Raw genomic sequence first — 21,515 nt, forward strand, 5'->3', positions numbered from 1 at the left:
TGGTGTCTTGGTCAGGGATGAGGTCATAGATCAGTGTGTATATAGTATCTGCATTATTCTTTTGCTCAGAATAATGAATATGGATGTTACTGCCCAGCTCAGTTTTCTGTCCAATTCTAGCTGCTGTTAAGTCCTAAACTTCTTTCAAAATGTGCAGGAGCAACATATATTTATTTGCTATGGTGTCACTGTATAGACTGAGGTTGTATTGGTTCACTTTCAGAGAGGGAGTTGAATAACTTCAGGAATGAAAAGCTCCAGTCATCATGCCAATAAAGGCCCAGAAAGGAATAAATGGATTTTCACTGGATTTGCCAAAGCCATTTTTGGGCATTTGTGTTTGGAATGATACTAAATCATGTCCCCAGTTTAGGCATCATTTATGACGTTTGGACTGGATTGTATATATATTTGGAGTCTGCCAGAAACACAAGTCACTTGATGAGAAGATTGTTCTGTTGAGTTTGTTGCCTGTTCACATCTCTCAACATGATTATGAACAAATGTCAGTTGTTTCTAATTAACGGCATGGGAATGTGGCTTAAATAGACAGCGCTATAGAATGAATACTAATCATATACTCACTGAATCATCCATTTAACACAGCAGAATGACTATTTAAATCTCTGCTATAGCGCCGCAAGGTCTTTTATTAATATAGTGATTCTTTTTAATGGCAACTGAAATGAAAATTTAATTGATAGGCTACATGACAGTATTTGTAGTGTTTAATTTTTTACGGCATACTCTTTTGAAGAGCCCATGTTTTACAGATGAATATAGTTGTAAAAAAATATGTATTTTATATTTTGATGTAGCTAAGAATCTTACAATTTTTTAAGAAAAGACTAATGTTCTTTTGCATATATGGTAAATTGCATGCATTTATATTGGAGTTTTGCTTTAGTTTATGTTTTTGTTTGCATTTCGGCTGCAAAAATGTGTGTGTGCAAGCTTGTGTATTTAGTGTTCAGAAAGTAGATTGTAATTGAACCCAAAAGTATTTCTTTGTGATTTTGCACATTCAGGCCACAGATATAATGATTATGGTGTACAAAACACTTTACTGGTAAGAGAATACATTTAAGAATGCAGACTGATTTAATAGTATAAACCCTGAGATTTCCTAACGCAGGTGAGACTGATTCTTGAATGGAGTAATGCTTATTTACTGTATGAATAATTGGGTGTTTGTTTGTTATTTCAGCTATGGGCACTTAAAACAGTCTTGGTAAACACACTTTTTCTCTCTCTAGTTTAATTTATTTTGTCCATCTGAAATACACTATACATGCAGTTATGTGCATATGCTCTTTATTTTCTTCACATGGTCTCACATCTCACCCTAACTTACTAACTTAATTTTTTTGAGTGATTATTTTACTGTTCAAATTATCATAGTTTTAATAATTTATATTTTTATGAAGTATTTGGACATTTGGAAAACTATTTATACAGTAATTTGGGTTATGTATTTAATTTATATAAAGATATGATATCAGATTCCGAGTGTGCTCTATATTGCAAATGGTTTAAATTTAAAACCAAGCTCTAAAAATAAATCAACCCCTTGGATACTTTAAAAGTGCCTATAGTCGAAGACACCCAATCATGAAAAATGTCTTTTTAAGGGTTTTAAATGTTCAGCAAGGAGACTGTCCTCACACTATAATGCAATCAACATATCACTCTGGGTATGTAAAAGTTTGCACAAAGTTCACTCACTCTCTTTTTCTTTCTTTCTTTTTTTTTTTTTTAATTCTCTAGAGTCACAGTGCACATTGTGTGGTGAGACCGAAGGTGAGTGTGTTCCTCATCCCCAGAACTGTGTGTGTGGTAGTTAACACTTAACCCAGACTGTGTTTGTGTGCTCTAATGGCACGGTGGGGAGTTCAGAAAGCACATGCACTTTTTATGCTTAAATGCTTAAATTCATCATGATGCTGAGCCGCTTGCGGTCAATTGTGTTGTGACTCCTCGCTGCTTGCATCATCACAGCTGGCTGTGCTTCAGTAAGAACGTGTCTCTAAGTTCAGTGTCTCTCTCTGCTTCACCGCTGCTAATGTGACTGATTCACAAACAAGTTGAGCAGGAGACCTGCTATCTGCTTTCATTTCCTCATCACTTTCCTTTCTTGCTTTCTTTTTCAAAATCTTTGATGTCATCCTGTGCTTCCCTTTGATCTGACCTGAGGTTCCTTATTCAGACTTTGTGTTTTGCATGTTGTTTTAATGTGAATTAGTGCTGGATTTGTTTTAGTGATTCAGGTGTTGAAACATGACAGTGATAATGATTTTGCTGTGTTAGGCTTCACTAAGAGTAATATTTCTTTGCTCACCATTTATTCACCATATTCCACACATATGTATCTGCTATAAATTGTCATAGGCCTACATATTTATCTGCTAAGATCAGACACAGTGATAAAACTGAGAATATTTTTAAACGATTATGGTTTTCTTTTTTCGATCATGGATGGCGAATTAATGCACTTATGCAACCTCTGTGCTACAATACATAGTAAAAAATATTTTCTAAAAACCTGGTTTTCTAAAAAAAATTTTTATTATAATGTAATTTCATAATGTAAAGCCATTAAAACTATATAGCCGCCGTCTGTTTAATCAGTGGCGGAAACAAGCTTCCATAATTATTAATAGGCTAATAGTAATACATTTTATTTTAAAATTTAAAATTTTAACAATTTAACAATAACATTTTATTTGCGCCTTACAAAAACAGGCAAAATGATATAATATGACATACCAAGAAAGATTGAAAAAATCTTTTCTAATAAGAAAAAGTTTTGGTTACATATAGTCCAATTCTCACTTGCTTATTAGCATGCATATTACTAGGATATTGTCTGTTTATTGCTAATTAAGCACATAATTCCTTATTCTGCATGACCATATTCTACATCTGCCTGTACATTCTACCCGATACCTAAACTTAACAACTCCCTTACTAACTATTAATAAGCAATTGGGCTTGGCTGAAAATGTATCAATATTTTGTAAATTCTTTTGTTGACCTGATATGGCTTTAAATAAAGGGCACCAATATAGTAAAACCTGATAATAAACTGCATTTAAATTGCATTTACCTACCTATATTTTTACTAAAACATTTTAATGTGGAATATTGCATATTTTAAAATATTTTTTGCATAAGGTATGTTGTAGTTTTATATATCACTACTATAAAATCATAGTAAATATATTGTAAATATTTGCCCTTAACAGCCTCTCAAGTAAGAGGGAAGGAAAGTGAAAAAGATGATATTGAAGAAGAGTTGGATAATTATTCTAAAAGCATAAAGAGAATGAGATATAGGATGACAGTTTGCCAAGCTAGAAGCAACAACATCTTTGAATCCAAACAGTCATCAAAACCTGCATTTTATCCAAGTGGCAGCAGAGACGTTTTGGAGGCATAGAGCCTGCGTCGGTCAGAGTTAAACAGCTGGAAGAAATCTATAACTACAGAAGTATGTGGTATGTTCAGTAGTATGTTATCACAATTTTGCATATTTTGGTACCTGAACAAACCTAAGCACAGTCAACATTAGCAGTATTAACATTTAGCTCTATACTGTATCTTACTTTCAAGTGAGCATTGGCACAGCCACAGACTAAACATAAAGGTTGACGTTAAAGGGTTAGTTCACCCAAAAATGAAAATTATGTTATTAATTATTACTCGCCTCATGTCGTTCCAAACCCTTAAGACATTCGTTCATCTTCATCAAATAAAAGTAAAAACAGTAATATTGAATATTATTACAATTTATAATTACTGCTTTCTATTTACATATTTTATAAAAATGAAATTTGTTCCTGTGATGGCGAAGGAATAGCTACTGAAAATTCTGTCACATTGTCCTTCAGAGATCATTCTATTATACTGATTTAGTGCTAAAAAACAAACGCAGTATTTATTAAAAGAGTAATGCACAATTGTAATCCAAAAAAAAAAAAACAGGCAAAGGTCAAAACACATCAGGCAAACAACAGGGGAACTCCAGCTGGTAATCGTGACAAAAGCGTCTTCTGCTTAAACTGCGATACTGTACTGTTTTAGGATTCTTTGACATTTATTTGACATTTTTTAACATTTGTAATATCATTTGTCTTCTTTACTATCACTTGACCGATTTACTATCGATACAAAGGCTGGTATTGTATCACAGACAATGTTTTGCTACCGATCCAACCTTAATCTGGGTCAAACTGTATCCGTTTTCTTTGTGCCATTTGTTCATCAGGTTACGCAGCAAATATAAACCAACCCAGCCTCATTATGTAGTCAAAACATTATAGTTGACAGCACCACAAACATTTTCATTTATTTAGTCATATCAATCGAAAGTATGCTGAGCCTCTGAGTTTATTGTTTCTGCATTAAATTGCACACCACAATCCAATTAGAATGACAGACTCTGATTACATTTCATCCCTCATTCCTGACCACTCTCTTGTATATAACCTTGTTGAATGTGAACTTGAACGTTAGAAGTGCTGTGCTGTTGAATGATCATGGTTAGTTCATTGTAGTTCATTAAGCATTACTGTAGTGTTTATTACCAGAGTTCTTCCTGATAAACCGCAGAGAGCAATCAGAAAGGAAATTAAACCTGCTACATGAGAATTAAATATTCAAATGAACATGTTACTGGTTCTCGCTGTAGTTATTTAATGTTCTCTGGTGGAAATTGTTTTCCTTTGTTACATGACAGTGATCAAATTCAGTATGAGAGAGAAGCATCAGTTAATGTCTGTATGGAAAAAGTTTATTCACTTCAATGAGCATCATGTTTGAAATCGATTCACAAGAGTCCAACTACATTTCACAGATCCTTCTGCTTGAGTGATTTTAGAATATTGAGAAGCAAGTACTCAGAAGGAGGGGTTGTGTGGCGTCGTGGGTTTGTGTGTGTGTGTGAGCGAGAGCTCAATTAAAGCCATAGAAGATTTTGCTCTTTTCCTCTTATTTTTTTCGTATTTTTTATTTATGAGATCTTTAAGTGTCTCATCACTTTGTTTTTTTTGTTGTGCTGGCAGAATTCTTGCCCGCTGTGTTGCCAGGGGAGACGTGTGTCTTCACTGTAAACAAGGTTTTTATCCTGACCCTGCTCCAGAGCTGCTTCACACTCTCTGTGCGCGTGAACCACAGGGCCCTTTATTGAATTTATTGGCAGGAAAACAAGTTGGCACTCAAGACTTGACACTAACTTCTTCCCGATATGGACTTTTCTGTCTTAAAAAAAAGGACATATAGTATAATGCAAACACAGACAATAAATGCAATGAAAACTAATATTTAAAAAAACTTTTTTACTACAGTTCATTTAATTAGCAAGGCAGAGTATGTATGGTATTCAATTGAAGTTTAAAGTACTCTATTTTTATAATCATGAGCAGAAAACAAGTTTAAATTGTCTTTCCTTGCCATCTACAAATACTTTTCCCAATTAAAATATTGTTTATTATGAAATGCTCTTAAAATGCTGATTATGATTAATAACCTAATCCTAAATGTGCTGTGGATGAAAAAAAAAGAAGTCTAGTTTTAAAACTAGTTTTACTTGACCGGTCATATACTGTATGTATGACAGATAAAAATATTTGTATTTACTGCATTCTCATTTTCTACAGTGTTTTATCGAAAGTATTAATCTGTTTTGCGGTTCATTGTGTTTTTGATACTGTTAAAATAACCCCATCATCTGCATCTCTTAATGTGTATCATACCAGCTTAAGTGTATCATACCAGCCACCGAGCTAACGCACAGAGTAACGTTATAACATAACTTTCAACACACTCTAGTCTAATGTATTTCAGTATTATTCTTTTGACCAAGTAAAACAGTGCTGTGTTACCCCACAATTTTAATTTGTCTAATAAATTGACCTGTATGAGTAATTCAGCGCTCGTGGTTATTTCATTAATGAGATCAATTAATGTGAATTTAATTGATTAAAACGTAACTGGAACAAAGTTCAAGTTCAGGGAAGAAAGAGGCAGCATTCCGCATTAAACATTAAACATAACTTTAATTGCAATAGACATAAACAACATAACAAAAGCATAAAACAATGGCATGTAAGCATAATACTAACAGCAAAGTAAAATGTCCCAGACCTGGTCCTCTCTCGATCCTTCACTGCCACCATTCCTTCTTATATCCTTCTGGAGCTCCTCCATGGGACTCGAGGCCGATGTGTCACACAGCTGTTTCTCATTAGCATTCGCTTCACCGGCCAAGTTCCACTCTCGGCCCGCCCTACTTCATACAACAGTATGGTAATAAAACTTGAATTCAACATTAGCTCATCCATGAACATGATTTCTGCCTTGAGTCCCGTCGGATTGCTTTCCATTGACTATGGAGGTGAAGACGACAACTCCCATGATTCCACGCTCATTCATGGCGTCATCAAGCTAAACCTTTGTTATTGTTTTGAATAAGCAACCTCTTGCGGCGAAACTTACATATTCACTAATGTGTGAGTCTTTAGTTTAAATCATTGGCTCATCCGATTTGTACAAAACATTTATTCATTCAGGAATCAAACGTGTGACTGAATGAAATGTGTGACTGTTTTAATACATGAGCCATTGAATCATTAAAAAACTGATTCATTCAGGAACATTATAATGTTATAAAAACAGTGAAATAAATATGTCCTCTGCTCTGTGTTAACGACCCCTTGCTCGTGATTTTGCGTTTAATACTGTGTAACTTAATATTCACGTTTTTAAACCACTCTTAGAAGAAAAGGTTCTATATTCTGTCAGGCGCTTCATATATAGAGCAATTTAGGGTTTCCTGGGATAAATTTACATATTTACTTTTAATTATTTTGTTTCAATTAATTTCTATGAATTAAACAGCTTGTAAACATCACTATAACTAGAAAAGATTGAAATAACCCATTAAACATTAAAAATAAACTTTTTGCCATAAAGGGTTCTTTAAAATGTATAGGTTTCTATATAGAACCTAACTGATCCTTTTTTTTCTGAGAGTGTGTAGGCTGTCAAATGTCCAGTGTTCTTCAGCGGACAGTAGGCAGTAATGGACATTAGTGTCTTGTCATAACTCGGTGAGTCCCCAGTGATGAGGATAAAATCTGGCATTCTCGTTAGTCATCATGCAGACAGTATAAGGAGGCGGATAGTGGTCTGGTTTCTGCCCTGTCCTCACATGATGTCTAAGCAGGTCCCGCCAGTCTGTTCTTGCCCCACAGCTGTCTGTAATGGTATTATGCACTAATGCACAGTCCCTCTGTGGGGAGATACATCAACTCACACTGAATTGGACAGCATAGATTTTTAATTTTAAAAATCCATTTACATTAATCAGAGGGGAGATGGACAGGATGTCTGCCAAATACCAACTCGGGACTAAAATCAAGTTCAGGGATACATCTGACCATAAACTCATGTGCTCATAGAGTGAGTTTTGTCTTATAGGCCAGTTTTATAGCTTTTACAGCAAACCTTGACTTTTACTAATCTATTTAAGAGGTTTATGTTCTGTTCCAGCTTTTAACTGCATAGTGCTTTGTCTCTGGGAAATATCTCAATCTCTGCACTCCTGTTGAGCAGTCTTACTGATCCATGTAAAATCAAGTAGACAATGAGTAAAAATATGAATAATGGATTTATTTAAAAGATTTGAAAGAATGTTTGGCAAATTACAGAAAATCAGAAATGTATAGATTATAGTAATACAAAGTGAGTGCAGTATATGAAACATAACATGATATATAGAGTTTAGAAGCACCTGATAAATGCTGTTGCTACCATCAAAACAATATATGATGAGAAGGTGTGATCGCTTACATTTCTTTCTGTTTGTTTAGAATAGTCCTTAAAACTCGAACTGACTTGCAAAAATATCTGCAGACGCATGAATGTCACAGCATGACTGTGTAAGGTCAGAGAGAGAGATGTGTTTGAATATCAATTTTAATATTGTGCAATGCGCATACAGTAAAGTATAGCATATTGTAATATTGTGTTGTAGGTTCACCTTATGTGCAACTTGCATTCATTTCCTGCAGTTTTAGAGTCAGAAAGTTCCCATGCATTACATAAAGCACAAAGAGAATGAAAACGAGAAGATTGGAGTATCTCTGGGATATGGATGTGAATTCAGTAGCGGTAGAGAACATTCACAGTTCATTAAAGGTGCAACACGGAGCTGAGTAGAAGCAAAGTCACCTCTGTAAAATGTCACTGAAAGTCTCTCTTAGCTGAAAAAGGTATACTGTATGTAATGCACTACAGCCACTCTGAACTCTTGTTTTGTGCACATTATGTACTTTTGTAAAACTGCTTTTTTTTATTCATTTGAATTGACAACACATTTGCATTTATGTTCTTAATAGGACTGGCTTGTTAAAGGTTCTGCTTCGATCCATTAATGCATTATTACACTCTAAAAACTCCTGGGTCAAAAATAACCCATAATGGGTTATTTTTGACCCAACTCCTGGGTTAAAAAGGGACCAACTAATTTCTGGGTTATTTCAACCCAGAAAATTGGGTTATTCTTTTTGACCCAACTTCTGGGTTAAATACCTGACCCAAATTTTGGGTTAAAACAACCCAACATTGTAGTTAATATAACCCAACTTCTGGGTCAAAAGAACAACCCAACTTCTGGGTCAAAAGAACAACCCAAATATCTGGGTTTAAATAACCCAGAAATTAGTTGGTCCCTTTTTAACCCAGGAGTTGGGTCAAAAATAACCTAACTTGGGTTACTATGCCAGTATGCCTTATTTCAGAAAATAAAACTTTGTTTTAAATTATATTACACACTTCAAGCACTTTTACATTTTTATTGCATTAAATTAAATTAAACTATATATATATATAGATATATATATAAAAAACACACACACTTGGACATATTTATTTTCATATTTATTTTAGGTCAGACTGTAATAACAATATTGGAAAGAAAAAATAGAAAAATAAACAACTCAAACATTCGACAACATTCAATAACTGGATTGAATTTAAGGCTTAAAGGACAAGTTCGGTATTTTACACTTAAAGCCCCGTTTTCAGATAGTTTCTGATGAAATAAAACGGTTAAGATTACAAAGACGTGAAACTTACCGAGTGGTCCGGGGTGTTCACTGATATGCTCACACAAAAATCGCTGCAAAAGATGCTTTCCAACAGGTTTTATCGTAGTTAATCGTAGGATTGTTCCAGTGCACCTATGCAGCCATTGTGGAGGTGGGGGTGCTACCACAGAAACCAAAAATTCTCGGGACAGCAGCATGTGTCCAAATTTCAATCTTAACCGTTCTATTTCATCAGAAAAGATCTGAAAACAGGGCTTTAAGTGTAAAATACAGAACTTGTCCTTTAAAGGACAATTCCGGCGAAAAATGAACCTAGGGGTTAATAACACATGGTTACCGAGTCGACCGTTCTCTGGGATGTGTTTTCATGATAATCGAATGTAAAGAGTTTTATCTCTAAAAACTGATTAGCTTATAACGCTAGTATATATATAAAAGAAATTGTTTACCACTAACAAGGCTCAAAATAGCCTAACACGGTAGCATAATGAGGGTCCCTACATGCAAACCGAAGCATTGAGAACTGTGTAAGTGTAAAGACAGTTTAAAAAGAAGATACTTTATAAAGACAGTACATACCAGTCGAGCCACGAACGCCGTGCTACGTGAGCTGGTCTATAGGTTAAAGTCACAGTTCAGCTGTCTTAGCACGGCGTTCATGGCTCGACTGGTCGAGTCTGTTTTCCAAGATGGCTCCTGCCTGTATACGCGTAATGTACTGTCTTTATAAAGTATCTTCTTATTAAACTGTCTGTACATTTACAAAGTTCTCAATGCTTCGGTTTGCATGTAGGGACCCTCATTATGCTACCGTGTTAGTGTTAGGCTATTTTGAGCCTTGTTAGTGGTATTTAAATAACGATTTATTTTTACTTATATTCGATATAGCGTTATAAGCTAATCAGTTTTTAGAGATAAAACTCTTTACATTCGATTATCATGAAAACAAATCCCAAAGAACGGTCGACTCGGTAACCATGTATTAATTACCTCTAGGTTCATTTTTCGCCGGAATTCTCCTTTAAAGTCTCTGGAGAGCTTTAGGAATTTAAGCCTGGGACAAACTTTGGGGACAAGATTTTTGATAGTGTCCTCATCTAAGAGAAGAAATGCCTCCTCATCCATGTCTTCATCTGAAAGACAGAAAACAAGACAACATGAGTATTACTAATAAGTCGAGACAATTGTGAACCACTCACCAGACACTCTTTGATTATAAAGCTAAAAAATAATCACTTTTAAGGGAATGTTGTGTTGTTGTTTTTTAACGTGGCCCAATTTCCTAGTTAACTGATGTGGTTATTTTGCAGCATTGCCCATTTAGTGTGAATGACAGTCTATACTACTGTCCATCTTTTCTTTCATTAACAAGTGTAATGACATTAATGCAAAGGTGAATATCTGGCCTATTCTAATGCATAACAGCATAAAGACAAGGCACAAGTATCTTTTAACTATAAGGGTTATATAGATATGCATACTCCACTGTCGAAGAAGTTGTGACTTTCACAGAATCTTGCACCGACACATTTAAGCCCAATTAAAGACATTTTTTTAGGTATAGAGAGATGATATAAGGGTAGTAAGAGTAAAATGCTCACCTTTAAAATTCTCTATCAGCTCAGAAAGCCGCCACTGAGTTGGCACATCAGCGACAAAGCTGTCCATTTAAAATGACCTGGAGAAAACATAGCAATATAGAGGTTAGCAACAATTCAAAGACTTGACCTCAGGCTGCTCTTATGGATTGAAAACACAGTAACGTTACATCAGAGTATCCAGTGCTCATAATTATTACATCGACACATTTGGGTATAAATTCAATAAATATTATTCCTGTCTATAGAACTCTGATGTAAACCTATGAGAATCTATCAATATTTCTCCAAATCTGCACATTTTTGAGCTAAAAGCCCTGAGGCACGTTGTTTTGTCAAGCACTGTCATTTTTTTGAATGAGAGCGGCTGACGATCATAATTCATATTAAAGGACTAATTTTTTCATAACTTCTGACACAAATTAAGACATAACTGTCAATATAAGTTTCTCAGAATACAATAGTGGTCAAATACTGAAACTTGAGTCATATATTTTTAATGATGTATAGTTTGTCACGGTAATAACATTAAATCTGATAGTAACTTTGAACTATTTAACCAAATAACGCTTCAGTGCGCCGGCGCACTTGCAAAGGTTAACAGGTTTTACTTCAGCCAGTAACTTAGAGCACTGTATGATATGATAAGCACGGCGCAGCTGGTAAACATAACTCAACGATTGTGTCGTCGCTCTAGCCGCGGCACGACACGTTTATATACGGTCTATGGGCACGACGTCGCCACTAAGTTAGCTGGACTGTAACGTTAGCTAACGTTACTTAACGTTACCGTATTATTGCCGTTATTATAACAATGAGATAAGTACAGCACATGTTATGAAAAATAGAATTTAAAGACCGTGTAAAGTGAATTCAGTCATTTTCTTCTAAACACATTAAATAGCCTATGTCATAAATGTATTTCTCAACAATGTGTAAAAAGCATTTCAACCATTTTGTCACCTAATATCATGAACCTATCGTTATTTTTATTCATTCAAATTGTCTGGGTGGTTTACACTTTCTTCTTTAGTCTGACAAACTCAAAACACATATTTATTTTGACTTTACACAGACTTTAAACTAGTTAAGTTAGATGTTTTCGCGATAGCGTAGCTACATGACAACCACAATTAAGTTACCACAGCTAACACTAGTCTCAACGTAGCAAAGCCATGGTAATTTTTTCAGCAAATGGTGCTAAACTAGCAACGGGGACATGGACACAGAAAATATTACATTATATCAACACTGAAAATACTCGCTTACCTTGAATACACGACGAAGTTGCACCGAAGAAGCACAGGCCAAGACGGATCGAGCGCGAAGTGTCGGTTATTTCAAATGTCTCCTGTGAGAAAATTCCAGAACAACTGCAGGGGGAGGGGCCGAGGGGGGACCCAGAACATGGGTTACTCTTTGAAAAATAACCCAGAAACTCAAACAACCCAGGAATTGGGTCAAAATATTAGCCCTATAACCCAGAAAATGGGTACTCTCTGAAAAAATAACCCATAAGTTTAACCCAACACAAATAACCCAGAAAATGGGTTGAAGAAATAACCCAGGAGTTTTTAGAGTGTAGGCTACACCCCTAAATGTTACCTTAGCTTTCATGCTTTATTTCACACTGTCTGAACTGCAGAACTGTGCTAAATAGCAGCACAATAGTCAGGTGCCGAAATTTGCATAATATTATCAGGCTATTTTACATCTGTGGTACTTTTTTGTACTAGTATTCCGCAAGACCTATTACCCCATACATCAAATTTGTTTTTGTTTTTCTGGACAAAATAAATGCTATAAATTACATGGCTTAAGCAAATATATTTTTTGAAAATATAGTTTGTTTAAAACGTCAAATGCCAAAATATAACCTAAATTCCAGAAACATTGGGACAGTTGTGGGACCAATTTGTGCCAAATGTCATAAGAGAATTCTACATTTCTCAATGCAAGACTGCAAAGTATTTAGATCTTTCTTTTTTTTTTACATTTACCATACATAATTGTGAAAAGATTCAGGGAATCTAGAGAAATCTTAGTCTGTGTAGGGCAAGGCAGGAGACCTCTGTTGAATGAGTTTGACCTTCAAGCGTTCAGACGGCATTGCATGAGAAACCATCATTCTACTATGTTAAATATAGCCTCATGGGCTCAGGAGTTCTTTGGGAAACCGTTGTCACTTAACACAGTCTGCCGATGCACCAAGAAATGCAACTTGAATCACTGTTACCCAAGGAGAGAGCTATACATCAATTCTATGCAGAGATGTCACCAAGTTCCCTGGGCCCGAGCTCACCTCAGATGGTCTAAAAGATAGTGGAAATGCGTGCTGTGGTCAGAGGATCCCACATTTCAGCTTGTTTTTGGAAAAAACGGACATCATGTTCTCAGTCTCAAAGACGAAAATGACCATCCAGACTTTCATCAGTGACCGGTGCAAAATCTGTCATGGTATGGGGGTGCATCAGTGTAAGCGGTATGGGTGACTTGCATATGTGTGAAGGTACCACTGACGTGGAGACGTATATTGGAATTGTACAGAGATATATACTGCCATCAAGATTACATCTTGCCTGGGAAGGAAGACAATGCCAGGCCTCATTCTGCACAAGCTACGACAGAGGGGTTTCTTAGACAATCTACACAATAGAGTGGATGTGCTTGAATGGCCAGCCTGCAGTCCAGAACTGTCGGTTATTGAAAATGTACTGTCTGTGTATTGACCATCAATGTACTGGACCATCATGAAAAGGAGAATCAGACAACGATGACCACAGACTGTTGAGCAGCTGTCTTGTATCAGGCACGATTGGGCAAAAATGCAACTTGCAAAACTGCAACAATAACAGTATTATCGTCCATTTCCAAATTATTAAAAAAGTGTATTTAAAAGTAAAGGTGCTGTGACAAAGTGGTAAACGTGCCTCTGTCCCAACCTTTTTGGAGTGTTTTGTAGCCATTTAAGTCAAAATTTGTTTATGTTTGCAAAATACAATTAACTTTGTCAGTGAAAATATTGAAAATCTTTTTGTACTTTGTACTTTTGTCAGTTAAATAACGTTTAAATACAAATGAACAAATCACAGAATCTTGATTTTATTGCATTTTACAAAATGGGCCAACTTTTCTAGAAACGCTATTGTATATTAGAAAATCTACATCAAGGGACAATCTTTTTTTTGTTGCTAATATATATATTAGCAATATATACATTTTTGTTTGAAAATATAGGTTTCTGTCATAAAGGACAATAAAGTGCACATATTATGTCAGTTGCAATTCCCTAATCTCCACATCTGACCACCCACAGTCAGTTTACTGACCGTCTGATACATACTGTACACACAAAAGGTAAAATCTGTCTGAAATCTCAATATACAATTCGGTTGACTGGCTTTACACGGTTTTCGGTTCTCAGGGTATTTATTTTGAACCAGACTTTATGCTGAATTGGCACAGAGTTAAGAGAGAGAGAGAGTTAAGCTTGGCCTCTAAAGCAAGCAGTACAACTTGCTCAAATCCTGATATGAGTTGAAGTCAGAAATGTGTAAGTACATGCGTTTGCTAGTTGTATTCACGGGGGCAGAGTTCCTACAGCAGTCTGAGATGCCAGTGGCTTGTGCATGCGACGTCAACCATGCTTTGCTTCCACTTGCTTCAAGCTGTCTCTATTTCCTTGAGATTTGATTTAGTTTTTTTCCCACCGGTACTCCATTGCCATTGAAACTTAAGAAGGCTGAAGGCTACACCCACATGTACCTTATACACCAAAGGATTGTCAGTTGTCTTGTTTAGGGATGCCCTCATGAAACCTCTAAGATCAGAGCTTGCGTTCTTTGGGAAGCGTTGTATTAGATCAATGCAACGAGGGATTCTTAATACATTATTGGCAGTTATTTTAGAGATTTAGTTTTTGGAGATGTAATCTTTAGCAAACAAATATCCAATTTTCAATACTGTATATTATAATACCGTGATGCCTAAATTCACTTGAACAGATTTAAAAAAAAAAGTTTTTTTATTTTTGAGTTTTTTATTTTTTTTTATTTTGGCAAAGTAGAAAGTATAATTGGTTTTGGAACAGAATTAGAACAGAACAGAATATCAATACGAAAATATCTGAAACATTCCAATACTCCTTTCTGTAGTATCAATACAGTACAGTTACCAGCTACGCGTTCACTCTCACTTCTCTCCGATGGCGAATTGACACACAACCGCCTCCTGTCACTTTACGGTGCGTGTCCAGTGGCGCGAAGCGAGCGGAGCAGATTGAGCATTTTTTATTCATTCCATAGAAATTACGCACCGTCACTCGTATCATTTGTTACGATTTTTTATTTTATTTTGATTACTTTCATTTCTGTAGTATTTCTTACATGAAACTACAATTAGACTCACCTGAAAAACTTAAAGCTCTGTCTTCCATTTGTCTCTTTATTCTATTTTATTTATTTGTGCTATCATTTGCAATTTGTTTAGTTTTCTTATTTTCTTATTGTCTGATTACTTGTCTTTTTGTTTTGTAAATTTAGTTAAATGATTCAAATAAAACCTCCCTGTTCTGTGTGTAAGCTGTTTGTTGCAACAAAATGACCCAAATTATCAAAAAAATTGAGACAATAACAAATTATCTGTATGGCAGTATATATGGCAGTTGGTATCGAAAATGGTATCGAATAACGATATTTTTCAAGGTATCGTATCGTAGTTGGAAATTCCAGTATCGTGACAACACTACTTCCTATGATGCATTTTTCTCTGTCAGAGAGAGGAGACGTTCTCTGATGCTATCATTGACCTTTCCAGTTGTGCCGTCTAATGGTTTTTAACCAGATTTGGGCCGTACTAGCTAGACAGCTGTTTTTCCTCAGTGCTGCTTCTGTAATTGAATCTATCCAGCTCTGTACTCTGCTGTCCCACACGGTGAGACGAAGATTACACATGCTTCTCAAACATCGATCTCTCAACCCCTCCGCTGCTGGCTGACATGCCTGCATGAATGGATTGAGGTTTGCTTTTGAGGCCAACTGAAGGTGACGTGTTGTAGAGAGAAAGTTGATGCTATCTCGGTCCTATGAGACATGCAGCTTTAAGATTCCTTCTGAAACATTCACTGCTGAAATTGTATTTTGTATACATGAATAAACATTGTTTATGGGTGGAATTTTATAAGATGCAACTCCAGTATTGTGCGCATATAGATGTATATATGAGGCTATATAATAAAATATAAATTAAAAATAACTAAACCTACACTTTTTATATATGTGTGTATATACGTATGTATATATAAATATGTGTTGTGTGTGAGTGCGTTTGTGCATGTATGTATATATATATATATTAGGGCTGTCAAAAGATTAATCACGATTAATCATATCCAAAATAAAAGTCTGTGTTTGCATAATATATGTGTGTGTACTGTGTATAATTATTATGTATAAATACACACACATTCATGTATATATTTAAGAAATATTTGCATTTATATACTGTATATACATTTATATAATTTATATTATATATAAATATGTTATATATAAATATAACCAATTTTTCTTAAATATATACATGATTGTGTGTGTTTTTATATATATAAATAATTATACACAGTAGCCTACACACACATATATTATGTAAACACAAACTTTTATTTTGGATGTGATTAATCTTTTGACAGCCCTAATATATATATATATATATATATAAATGTGTGTGTCTGTGTATTTATAGGCCTATGTATTTTTGCAGTTCACACTTACATATACTGTAATCAGATATAGTATAAAATATGCGTATTTTTTGGATAGGAATAATCTAGAGTGAGGAGTTGGGGTGGAGGAGGGATGCTGGAAAAACGGTCATGGAACAGAGCCGTGTCGGCCCTATATATGAGCCTCCTCTCGCACTGATTGGGTAGATTATCTGAACGTGCTCCTCCCGAACTTTGTTAATGGAACATCATTATAAGCTCACATAAACATGTTTACTTTCCCCTTTAAGGGTTTTCTACTGGTGTAATTTTCAGAGCTGTAGAGATGAAGTCTTGGGATTGGATCATGGCAGTTCTGGGATCCCCAATGCAATCAGTGCAGAGGTGCCACTGTGACAAATGTCACACAAGGGCCACCATCCAAATGACGTTTGTTGCCCACAAAGGAGCGAAGCCTGATGGGACATGTTTTAAATGTTGACAGCAGGTTAAAGACGCTTGAGTATAGCGGTCAACATTAAAAAATCTGTTTGGCGAATAGCACTGGTTCTAACTGGCAAGACAGAAGCAGTAATTTAACAGAACAGTAACAGAAGCAGACTCCTGTCATATTAGTAAACAAATATATTTTAGATGGAGGGGGTCGCTTAATGGAGGCCGTCATGTTGAGATCATGACCAGAATACTTCTCATTTTATCTCAATAAACCCTCTGTTATTGATCACTTTTGCTTTTGCACAATTTGTCATTGCTGACTGCAAATAGCATATTCTTTAATGTCAATCATGTTCATCAAGGAGAGAAAGGGAGGCGGAAGAATGATCTCAGTTAATTAATGTGTAAAATGACTAATGGCCATACACAATTGAAATGGCTTAAGGCCGTTATTGAAACCCATAATCAGTTTATTTTTTAGCGTTTGTTATGTTTTTCTATAGCTTGACAAAACCAGTTGACAAAATGGGGGTGGAAAAAAACAGATCTGCTATTTTTATTTTTATTTTCCTGAGAACTTGCACATTGTGACATGAACGACTCATTTGTTGTTTTTTAATTAATCTGCTGAATTAAATATATGTTTGAAATTACATACACACAGGTGTTGATGGGCACAGGGTTTTTGTCTGTCTAAACTTTTAATGTGAACAGGAAACTTGTGCTTTTACTGGAGCCCAATGGGGATCACAGTCCCACTTTAGATATTCAGATATGGAGAGCCAATTCCTCTAATAAGCCCAGGCTGCAGGGCACACTCATACAGTTCAGTTCATACAGGATCCTCCATCAAGTACTGCAACAATGATTTCAGCACCAGGGGCGACTTTAGTGGCATGCTCAAAATTCAAATTATGCTCAATTTTTAAATTAACACTTTATATTTAAAATGGGCACATTCAATTTCAACATTGATAATAAGAAGAAATGTTGCTTGAGCATCAAATCAGCATATTAGAATGATTTCTGAAGGATCATGTGACACTGAAGATTGGAGTAATATTGAAAGGTACCTTATCGGCATGCTTATATTGTACTTAATATGTTGGAGAGTTTTAGAAATAGTTGGGACATGTGGAAACTGTTGCATAGGTTTATTTGAGCGCTGATGTCCAACAGTCTGCACTCACCCACACAGACAGACCTTTATGCCCATGCATCACTTCTTCTTGTCTTGGAATAAACTTTGTGTTTGAATTTCTCTTGAGAGGTATACACGTCTCAACAATTGGGTGCACACAGAACCAGTTTTGACCAGTCATTTCTAAAGATATTGTTATTTCAACCCTTACCAGAGACGTGCAGGGAAGAGAAGTGCAGGTGCCTATACACTGTAAAACAAAATGGTAAAGAGAAAACCACATGATGAATTAATGTTCATCACACAAGTAGCATTTCCAGAAGCTGAATTTAATACTAATATATAAGCTGCACAGTGTCATGGACACAGACACAAAACGCCATCCTGAAAACACATACAAGACACTCAAATAATGCAATCAACATTAATTAAACCAAATAAGATGTAACACAAACCCCTAATGTACCTAACTGATTAGAACAAACTAAGAAACATAATTATTAAATATAAAAATGTGAAAGATCACACTGGGAAGTTGTGTGAGAAAAGATTTGTTCTTTTAACTGTATTTTACTGTAAAATTGCATGAAATGTAAGGATAGATCTATAAAAAAATGTCTCCATACATACAGTAGTATAGCAGGAACTTACTATTTACCAATTAACAGGTTTTACTGTCACATTTTTAGTCTTTTACAGTTAAAATTACAATAAATGTTTTTTTTACATTGGCAAGAGGTTCTTAAAAACACAAATTTCTATGGCTTTGAAGTTAAAGATATAGGCATATAAATCAAAGGTTTAGGTTCAGTCCCCATAAGGGGAGATTCATGTGATACTGTACCACCACTGTGCCCCTTAGCAAGGCAGTTAACCTCGGCTTGCTCCAAGAGGACCGGCTCTGTATTACAGGCGGACTAAGTCACTTGGATAAAAGTGAAATGAAAAATACTCCTCATTGCTCTTAAAGGTCACTTCTCTTTATCCTGATCTCTCTCGATTCGCTCTATCTTTCAGCGAGTCTCTTTTATAGTCTCTAGTTCTCTAGAGAGCCTCAATAATTGGTAGTCAAATTAAAAGGATTCTCATTAACAAATGCATACGGATGCGCAATATATCAGTGATTAACAGCCTTTCGTTTTTATTTATTTACTGGTATTGGTGGATATTATATATTTAATTGTGCATGCTTATTTTCTCTATTTTTACATTTAGATTCAAATTGATGTCATCTAAAACTTTTAAAGTTAATCTTTAAAAACTCATCATTTTAATAAGTAATCTTTAGCAAATCTCAAAAAAATAAATATCCATTTATTTTGTATTTTATAATGTTGTGATGCATAAATTCACATGTAGCATTCAACTATTTTTTATATAATTAGCAAAATAGTCAAATGTTTTAATGTCAGCCATTTAACTGGCTATTGGCCATAACATGAAAATAATGATCAGCTTTTTGGTGTTGACCAGAATTTTTAACTTGATATGGTCCTATATGCATCTGCACCTGCATTTCCTCTGTTTTCCCCTTTCGAATTGCTCCAGTTATCTGCATGCTCAGACTCACATGTTAAAACTTTAGTGAACTGCCTCTTGGGAGGGAACAAATACATTTATTTAAGTCGGCTTGTACTTTCCTGGTTATTTTTTATGTTTTACATTTTTATTCACATTTTTTTGGTCCTTTTTATACAAAATAAGTGGTAAAATGAGATAATCCACGTTTTATTTTATCATCCATGTTCTAAGATATTTCACAGTCATCTGAACTGGACTTAAATGCTATTAAATTTAGCACTTGTGAGTTTATCAGTGTGTATTTGAGTTCCCCTTTATTTGACCTCTGCATTTTGCTTTTAGCGTTTTGCTGTCAGCCAGGTGATTATCAAAGACTAAGTGTGCTGAGCACAGAAAATGTCCAGTGGTAACAACAGACCAGACCCTTCAGTGTGTGTGTGTGACATATAAAGCTTTATTTGTGTGTTCATTGTCTGATCCAAAGGTCCTTAGTGTGTCGTGTGACCCCTGCAGGACCTTAACCACAGGCCATCTATGAGAGATTAAGTCATCAGCAGGAACACACACAGTCAATAAATAAAACCAGAAACTGTACACAATCAATTTTTGCACAGCCATACAATCATATGCTTCTTTTGGAGGAAGATGAAGCAGTGTTTTATTGTCTGTATGGGCTCAAATGCTATAGTTTGATTTGTTAGCAACCATTTCTTCCTCTTCTTATGGCATCTGCATCCATCTGATTTCTGTCTGCACTATCAGGGCTTCACAGATTCAGGGCTTTCCATTTATGAGGCTCTATGTTTGATAAGAGAGCTGCCCTGTAGCGGGTCTGTCTCTCACTGCTGCCAGTGTTCACCCAGATTCACCCAGCATCAAATATGACAGGCCAAACATAATTAAGTATTAAATTGCATTAAATTGACTGTGGAGGGAGTCGTGCTTAATATATTTTCTGGTAATTCAAGTACACCAGTAATTTGTAATAAATGTTTCTGTGGTACTACATCCTTAAATCTATTCCTGTATACCAGCAGTTTTGGCGAATGAGATGTTCTTGAGTAGCATCTAGTAATCAGATCTATCTGATGTACATATTTAAAAATATATAACTTTTAAGTTAAATACATTTCTTTTTTCTTTGCTTTTAAATGTGTAAATTGATTTCTAGTCATTAGTTATAATTATATAAAATTTCATCCTGTAGGACTTTTGAAAGTGGATGGATGCGTGGGTAAGTTTTTTCAATCTCTTGCTCACCAAGGCTGCATTTATTTGATCAAAAATACTGTAAAAACTATAAAATTGTGAAATATTCTTATAAATTTTAAAATGTCATTTATTCCTGTGATGGCAAAGCTGAATTTTAAGCATCATTACTCCAGTCTTCAGTGTCACTTTTGATCAATTGAATGCGTCCTTGCTGAATAAAATGAGTAATTTCTTTCAAAAAATATCTTATTGAACCCAAACTTTTGAACAGTAGTACAGACGGATGGAAGGATGGATAGATCTGTCTACACACCCAGCTAAAACGAAAAAACATATTAAAGGACAGTAACAACTTTGAAGGGCAATCATAGTTTGACAGGAAGTGAGGTCATCACAAGACTCCTAGTTGGCCTTGGTGTTACAAATGCAAATGAGGGTGAAAAAAGACATCAGAGAGACTTCAATCAGCCTGGTAGAAGGCAGCAGATGTTTTGTAATTACTAAACTCACCCTGAATCAGAAGAGATGCAGATGTGTGATGCTGCCTCAGTATAGTGACTCTCATTCTGTGAGAGAATGCTCTCATCAGCCTTTACCTTTCATTTGGCCTTCATTTGAACTGATAGCTAATGACAGAGTGCACAGGACAAATGCATGTCTGCATTGAGTATCATGAGTGGGGGCGTCTAGAGTCATGGTCACTCAAGCATGTCAATTATCAACTGAACCACACTAAATTTATAATACAGGGTCTTTACCCTTGTCAAGCTTTTCAA

General features: G+C 35.4%; 1 protein-coding gene and 1 long non-coding RNA gene across 4 annotated transcripts in view; one reads left to right on the forward strand and one right to left on the reverse strand.

Annotated features, from left to right (window-relative positions):
* The window catches only part of dlgap2a (discs, large homolog-associated protein 2a), a 136,385-nt gene that overhangs the window by 60,574 nt on the left and 54,296 nt on the right, over positions 1–21,515 (forward strand). Inside the window, exon 3 of one of the 3 annotated variants that reach the window (XM_079631937.1) lies at positions 1,768–1,800. The exons of the other annotated variants lie outside the window; for them this stretch is intronic. Coding sequence (XP_079488063.1) covers positions 1,768–1,800 — 33 coding nt within the window. The remainder of the gene's footprint in view (positions 1–1,767; positions 1,801–21,515) is intronic. 3 annotated transcript variants of the gene reach the window in all.
* LOC307008795 lies at positions 10,111–12,090 on the reverse strand. Its single transcript, XR_013799903.1, has 3 exons — positions 11,978–12,090; positions 10,712–10,788; positions 10,111–10,243 (listed from the first exon to the last, which is right to left on the reverse strand). It is a non-coding gene; the product is annotated as an uncharacterized lncRNA (long non-coding RNA).

Source organism: Phoxinus phoxinus, assembly GCF_949152265.1.
Source record: "Phoxinus phoxinus genome assembly, chromosome: 13".
NCBI lineage: Eukaryota > Metazoa > Chordata > Actinopteri > Cypriniformes > Leuciscidae > Phoxinus > Phoxinus phoxinus.